Here is a 7,089-nt window from a genome sequence, read left to right on the forward strand (position 1 = left end):
TCTTCCTCCCCCCCGCCCCACTTCTCTTCCTCCTCCTCCTCTTCCTTCTCTTTCTCTCCTCCTCCTTCCCCCTCCCTCTTCTCCTCTTCTTTCCCATCCTCTCCATCTTCCCCTGCATCCTTCTCTCCTCCTCCTCATCTTTATCAATCCCAACTCATTTCATACAAGGGGAGGGGGAGTGTGTGAAAAACTGAACCTGTAAGCATCTCTCAGGGAAAAATATTGGTAATTTTCAATTTTTTCTGACTCCTTTAGAAAGTACTGATTTATCAAGCAATGGGTACCATGCACAAAGGGGATGGTGAACTGCATGACATACACTATACAGGTGGTCTCAGCATATTCCGCCTGGCTATAGATGGCAGGGTGTGTGGGCATGGCGAGGGATGGAGCTGTGCTGCCCAGAACTATGGTCCCGGCCACCCAGCACTTGAGACATAGCCAGGCCACACTGCACCATGAGTTAAAATATATCCCTGAGTGTGAGGACTTCATGGGAGAAGAATTGTAAACCATTTCATGAACAATTTTTCTATGGATTCTATGCTTACATGACATTTGGGGTTTCTTAGGTTAAAGAAAAGACAAGACATTAAAATGATTTCACCTATCTCTTTTCTCATTTCCCGTGGTCACCAGAAGACTGACATTCCCATGCAGGGATTGTTTCTGCCCGGCTGTGCCACCTGGCGCTCCAGGCCTGGTCTGCCCGGCTGCGCCACCTGGGGCTCCCAGCCTGGCTTTGCTCTCTGGCTTCCCCACCATTTGCTACCTGGCCTTAGGCAGGCCTGGCCCAGCTCTGAGACTTAGCCCCTGTGAGAATGAAGATGACCCTTTGAGGGTCCTAAGCATGGGGAGGGCTGCGCAAAGCCACGAGTCAGCAGGTGGGAGATGAGCGCTCTGCAGATGCCCGCCTGCCCTGGGAGGAGCCGCCGGCTGGGGCCTGTGGCAGGAGGCAGGAAGAAGGAACTTTGCACAGGAAGCGTCCAACCCGAGTCTGCAGAAGAGAAACCAGGTCTGCTGTCTCCTGAGGACAGGGCAGAGACTGCAGGTGGCTGCTGGCGTGGAGTCCCTTCCTCGGGAGGTGTCAGACGTGGCGGCAAATGCCAGTCCCAGGGCTTTCGTTCTCTACTGTCTCTAATTGTGCAGCCTCTGCTGGGGTTTATCAAGTAACACATGTGATACGCTTAACTGTGCTCCTCCCGAATCTCTACGTGGATGTCCTAACCCTCACTGCCTCACAATGTGACTGTGTGTGGAGATGGAGCCTTTAAAGAGGCCGTGACATTAAGATGAGGTCCCACTGGAGTACAGTGGCCCTGATCCAACATGATGGTGTCCTTCTAAGCAGAGAACAGGACACAGACACACACAGAGGGACGGCCACTGGAGGATGCAGACAGAAGATGCTGTCTACAAGCAAGGAGAGGCTGCAGAGGAAACCAACCCTTGGCAGCTTGCTGTCGGATTTCCAGTCTTGTGGACTGTGACGGAAGAAATGTCGGTCATTTAAGCCATTCAGTCTGTGCCATTTTGTTATGTCAGCCCCAAGAACTCGTACAACATACAATGTAGACAATGTCTGCAAAGTCCCTGGCTCACAGGAGGCAGTAACACAGTGTTAGCACTGGTCTAGATAGAATTTGATGTGTGTGTGTGTGCGCGCGCGTGCTTTGTGTGTTTTCTTTTTTTTTTTTTTTTTTTTGAGACAGAGTCTCACTTGGTTGCCCAGGCTGGAGTGCAGTGGTGTGATCATGGCTCACTGTAGCCTCGACCTCTCCAGGTTCAGGTGATCCTCCCACCTCAGCCTGCCGAGTAGCTGGGACTGTAGGTGCACACCACCACACCCGACTAATTTTTTGATTTTTTTGTAGAGATGGGGGGTCTCACTTTGTTGTCCAGGCTGGTCTCAAACTCCCGGGCTCAAGCAATCTGCCTGCTGCAACCTCCCACACTGCTGGGATTCCAGGCGTGGGCCACCGCACCTGGCCTCGTTTGGTGTTTTGAACACGAAGTGAATCATCCCCAGGAGGCTCAGTGATCACAAAACCCAGAGAGCAAAAGCCCGGAGGTCAACAGATCCATAGCATTCAGAGAAAGCCCAGGGAGAAAAACCACAAGCAGGCTGGCTAGGCACAGGGCACTGTTCTGAGCGCTTCTGACCCTCCCAAAGGTAACTGCCCAGACCCTTTGATTCACAATGCCAAAAAGGAGTGAATTCCTCAAAAAGGAGTGAATTCCTCCAGCAGCCAGTGAAGCCAAGTGTCTATATCCTAAGGCCCAAGGACTGCCAGGCAGGCAAAGACCACCCGAGACAGGGTGTTCCTCTGTGGGTGAGCCTTGCCCCCTGCTCCCCTCCTGGCATTGAGGCACGTCCCTGGGTTCTCCAGGGAAGCTGGTACCCTTTCCTTCTTGGGTTCCGCCAAGCTCTGTAGTAAGACGGAGAACCAAATACAAAATGGGCAGAGTGATAAAAAGCTGGTAAATTAGTGAGGCAGAACTATTTGGAAACCAAATTTCCCTGCAACTTAAAAAAAACATAGGGAGTCAAAGGCAGAACAGGCGTTTCTTCGCTTCTGAGAAGCAGAGCTGTGCACTGAACCTGAGCCTGCCTGGAGGAAGTTACACTCCATCCACATGAGTGAATCATGCGTCAGGAGGGCAGGCTGCCTGCTCCTCTGATGGGCGGAGTGTTTCTCCTTGAATCTGACGTCTGCTGTTCTGACCCTCGACTGGCCCAGGAAGGCGGCTCAACCACTGGTTACCAGGGACCTGTGCCCCACAAGATTGGACTAACACTGCAACTCCAGAAAAGTGTCTTTTTTTTCACCCATCAGAGAAATTCCACAGTTAACCTTTTAGTTAGTTTCTCTTCCTCTGACATCCTGCCGTGGCTTATTCGGGATGAGAGAGAAGCAAATTTCAAAGCCCTGAGTCACTGAGGGCAAAACTTGCAAAGGAGACTGGAAGCTCCTGCAGGCAACGGACGAGGCCTCCCCACCACCTCCCCAGCAGCCAACGGCACCCAAAGCCTGCTCAGGAAACTGAGCTTTTATGTGAGAAAGAAGTTAGGAAGTAGGTATGATTCATTTACTCTTTCGAACATCTGTGAGCCAGTTATGTGCTGGGGATGCTCCAGGCTTAAGAGATGGAGGCATCAGAGAGAGGAAAGTTCCCTCCTTGATGTCGGAGGGGAAGAAGTCGGATGATTAGCAAATCACTACGTTCTGTATCAGAGCACTCGGCTGCAGGCTCTGTGAGGGCAGAGGAAAGAGGCATCGGGTGTGGGTGGGGAGGGGTGGAGAAGGTGGCAGCAGGGCGGGGAGGAGGCGGCCCTGAGCAGCCGGGGCTGGGCAGTGGGGCGACTCCCCAGAGGCTGTGTATGGGGTGGACGGGCAGACCCCGCTGCAGCTGCCCTCCCTGCTGACAGATCAGTAACCAGCACCTGAAACTGACAGAAGCTTTCCTTGACTCTCTCCTAAGGGGGAAAACTGACTCCCAGAATCACAGACAGAAATCCACAGAGTGGTAGGCGACATGGCTGGAGCTCACATCACGTTTTCTTTTGTGGTTCAAGTTTAAACGCTCTACTAAGCTATGCAGCATCACAGGGCATGTTCTTGGAAGGGCACGAAACACTTCCCATCAAGTTTAAAGAAAAAAAAAAAAGCTCTTCTTAAAACCACCTACAGGAACCATAGTTTAAAATTTCCAAGTTTTGAGGTTTTTAAATGATCAGAACTTTAAACATGTGATTTCAGAAAACAAAAGCCTAAGTATGGGCTTTGCTATGGCTCAACAATCTTACTCTGATAGCATTAAACAAATTAAAAACATATGTGGGTGTTTTACAGTGTCAAACAACAGGAAAGAAACTGTACGCCACAGAGAGGTTTTCTGAAACTGCAGTTGCAAATCAGTTATTCTAAGACTTAAAATACCAGCAGTGTTAACAGCCTAGAGATCTCTGAGCAGAGCTGTTTTTTCCACTTTCACTTTGAGCTGAAACTTAATCCTCCTGGTGCAGATACTGTATCCAAGCCATGTTCTTAACAAATTAGTAACTTAACACATTTGTGGTCATTATTGCTAATTATAACACTGACGTTATCAGTAATACAGTTCGGGCTGACTAACATAATGAGTCAACTCCCCCATTCGACATTGACTAGAACCATTTACATATTTATACAGTCAGTCTTTCTAAATCCTTAGGTAAGAAACTAAATACTGTTTATCACTTTAATTAAGATAAAATACACACAGGAACAGTATATAGTCACCTATTCACCTTCCATGGATGATTTGAAAGCAAATCATGGAAAATTACTCATGTGGCTGACACAGAAATTGAGTTAAAGTACACATCAGAAAAGGCCCCATTTCTTCCAAGTTTATTATTACTATTAAATAAAAATGCACTACAGACCACAGTGAAGAGGTCTGGAGACTGAAATTCAATTTCGTTCAATTCCGCAGACATTTCTAAAGCATTCCGGGTGTGAGTCGGGGATTCCCCTGACCCTAACCCGAGCCCATCTTCAGCAGCTGGACATTCTAGTGCACCACATCTGCCTCAAGTTGGAGCACACATAATTTTATGTTGGAATTAAAGTACCAATGAAATGGAATAATTTCCCTTGAGGGAAAATATATATGTTTAAAAAATAAAAAATGTTGAAAAATCGAAAGTATTTTTGCATCAGAGCAAAGGACTTTTATAATCTCTTCCCTCTCCGAGAACCTGCTGATACTTCTGGGACCAACCACACAGTGTGGACCAAGAACAAGGGCTGCCCCATACAAATTAGGGTGGGTCCACAGTTCTGTGCACACTGGCAGGCTTATTCCTCACAATCTGAAATGATTCTCCAGTGCAGAGACAGGGGTAAGCCGAGAGACAGACAGCTTGGACCCCTGGGCATTTGTGGTCCTTGTCAACATCATTGGATCATCTGTCCTGAGCATCTCAGTGGGAAAAGGGTCCAGAACTCTGATTCAGGGCACTACAGGAGACCCAAAGGCAATGTAGAGAATCCAAATCGGACAGAGGAAGCCGATGCCTTCAAATAAGGCGGACAATGGCTGAATGCTGCACTAGAAATACAAAGAAAATGAATTCTTACTAGCCAGAAGGATTCCAATGATATTTAATTTGCAGTTTCCTGTTTGTTTAACTGTATTTTCCAAATGTTCCCTGATAAGGGTGAGGAAAGGGCTGTCGAGAAGCCGCCACTGGAAAGGCCAGTGACAGGCAGACTGAAGAAGGGCTGGAGCCAGAGGCTGAGGACCTTGGACTTTAGTCTGTGCTAAGGGCTTCCTGGAAGTTCGAGAGGCAGGAGGGTGAATATGCAATCAAGAGAGGAAAATCCTGGCAGCCAAAGTACAAGGCACGTGGGAGCAGGAGGAACCTGGAACCTTGGCTCTAGAGCCTGGAGAGCTTTGAAAAATGCCCACGGCTGCACTGGGATCTGAGGAGGGCAGAGACCCTGGCAGGTCTGAAAAGTCTCTGGGAGATTCCAATACACATTCAGGCCAGAGCATGACCCCTAAGCAAGGACAACTGGTGAGGAGCCAAGTAGCCACACGCAGGAGAAAGGAGGATATCGATTTACGAGAGGTCAAAGAAACAGCTCAAGTACTTCCTGTCCTTTCTCCAGACCTCTGGGATTCAGTGTGAGTTCTTCCAGAACCAGACCACAGTGAAAAGTCAGAGGCAAACTCCATGGGGGTGAGAAGGAAGGAGTGGGACCTTAGTAGATGGAATTAGGTTTTTGAGCTAAAAGAAAATCTGATGTGTTTCACCGTTCATGAATTGGTGTGAATTGTCTTGCTCTTTCAAGCCAGTAGCTAATCAGAGAGAATGCAGTTTGGAAATACCTTTATCTAAAACATAAAAATGTTAAAAAAAATCAAAAGTATTTTTGCATGAGAGCAAAGGAATTTACCATCTCTTTCCTCTCTGAGAGCCTCTTGATACTCCAAGGACCAATCACAGAACGTGGACCAAGAGGAAGGGCTGCTTCGTCTTCCTCTCCTCCTCGTTTCCCTCTTTCTCTTTCTCCTTCTCTGTGTCTCTTTTTTCCTCCCTTTCTTTCTTCTTCCTAACTCCTTCCCTTCCTTCATTCCTTTATTTCTTTGCAAGGTCAGGACCTACCTATTGCCATGCAATCTTCCTGAATAAATTAATAATAATTAATCGTAGTAACAAGGGCCAGGCTTCCACCCAGCTGTCAGGGAAGAGTGTAGCAGCAACAGCCCAAGCCCGTAGCCTCTGACACACCAAGGGATTTGTGTTTAATAAGAAAACGACATGTGCATTTGTAGGATCAGCTCCTGTCTTACCCTACTGGCCTTCTCGGTGTTTAATTCTCGTTTGCCTGCATGGTTTCCCATCCTGAATGGATCAGCTCTTCAGAGGCTTCAGAGGCTAAAAGAGAAAGGGAAAGAAAGTGTTAGCCTTAAGTCTAGTGCTCTTAGAGTTTTCGATGTTGTTTTTCCATCAGAAAGACACTCCTGTGATATATATATATATATATATATATATATAATGCCCATTTTTGAGAAGAGGAAACCAAGGCCCTGAAAACAGAAGAGACACGTCCAAGTCATCTTATTAACAAATGCTATCTTTCGATCCCATGCAAAGAGCTAGAAAACAGAACCGCACCAACATCCAAATTCTGTTCAGTAACACACTTCAACCCGTCTCAAGAAATCCTGCAGATCTGTGTATACATACAGAAGTATCTGTCTATTCATCTATCATCCATCTATCCATCCATACATATGTGTACACACAGAGAATTACATCCCACACTCAGGTGTATTGTAATGAGATGAGCTGAGATGTCAGAAAGGTGCTGACATTCTTCTAAAACGAAAAGGTAGTAAGAAGCTATTCATGCTCACTGCTTTAAAGAAACCATGTGAGCACAGAAAGAGCCAACATCAGACCAAGGACAGCTTAACCGACAAGCGTCCAAAGAATCTGCAGAATTTGGCCGGGCGCGGTGGCTCAAGCCTGTAATCCCAGCACTTTGGGAGGCCGAGGCGGGTGGATCACGAGGTCAGGAGAGCGAGACCATC

At 47.5% G+C, this 7,089-nt stretch overlaps 1 protein-coding gene across 2 annotated transcripts in view; it reads right to left on the reverse strand.

The window, feature by feature from the left end:
* MBP (myelin basic protein) overlaps positions 1 to 7,089 on the reverse strand; it is a 157,988-nt gene that overhangs the window by 121,251 nt on the left and 29,648 nt on the right. For both annotated transcript variants that reach the window (XM_011948934.1, XM_011948933.1), the window contains exon 2: positions 6,346 to 6,421. In XM_011948934.1, coding sequence (XP_011804324.1) covers positions 6,346 to 6,396 — 51 coding nt within the window. In that variant the 5' untranslated portion in view covers positions 6,397 to 6,421. The remainder of the gene's footprint in view (positions 1 to 6,345; positions 6,422 to 7,089) is intronic.

This window comes from Colobus angolensis, unplaced genomic scaffold (assembly GCF_000951035.1).
Source record: "Colobus angolensis palliatus isolate OR3802 unplaced genomic scaffold, Cang.pa_1.0 Scaffold287, whole genome shotgun sequence".
NCBI classification, from domain to species: Eukaryota; Metazoa; Chordata; class Mammalia; order Primates; family Cercopithecidae; genus Colobus; species Colobus angolensis.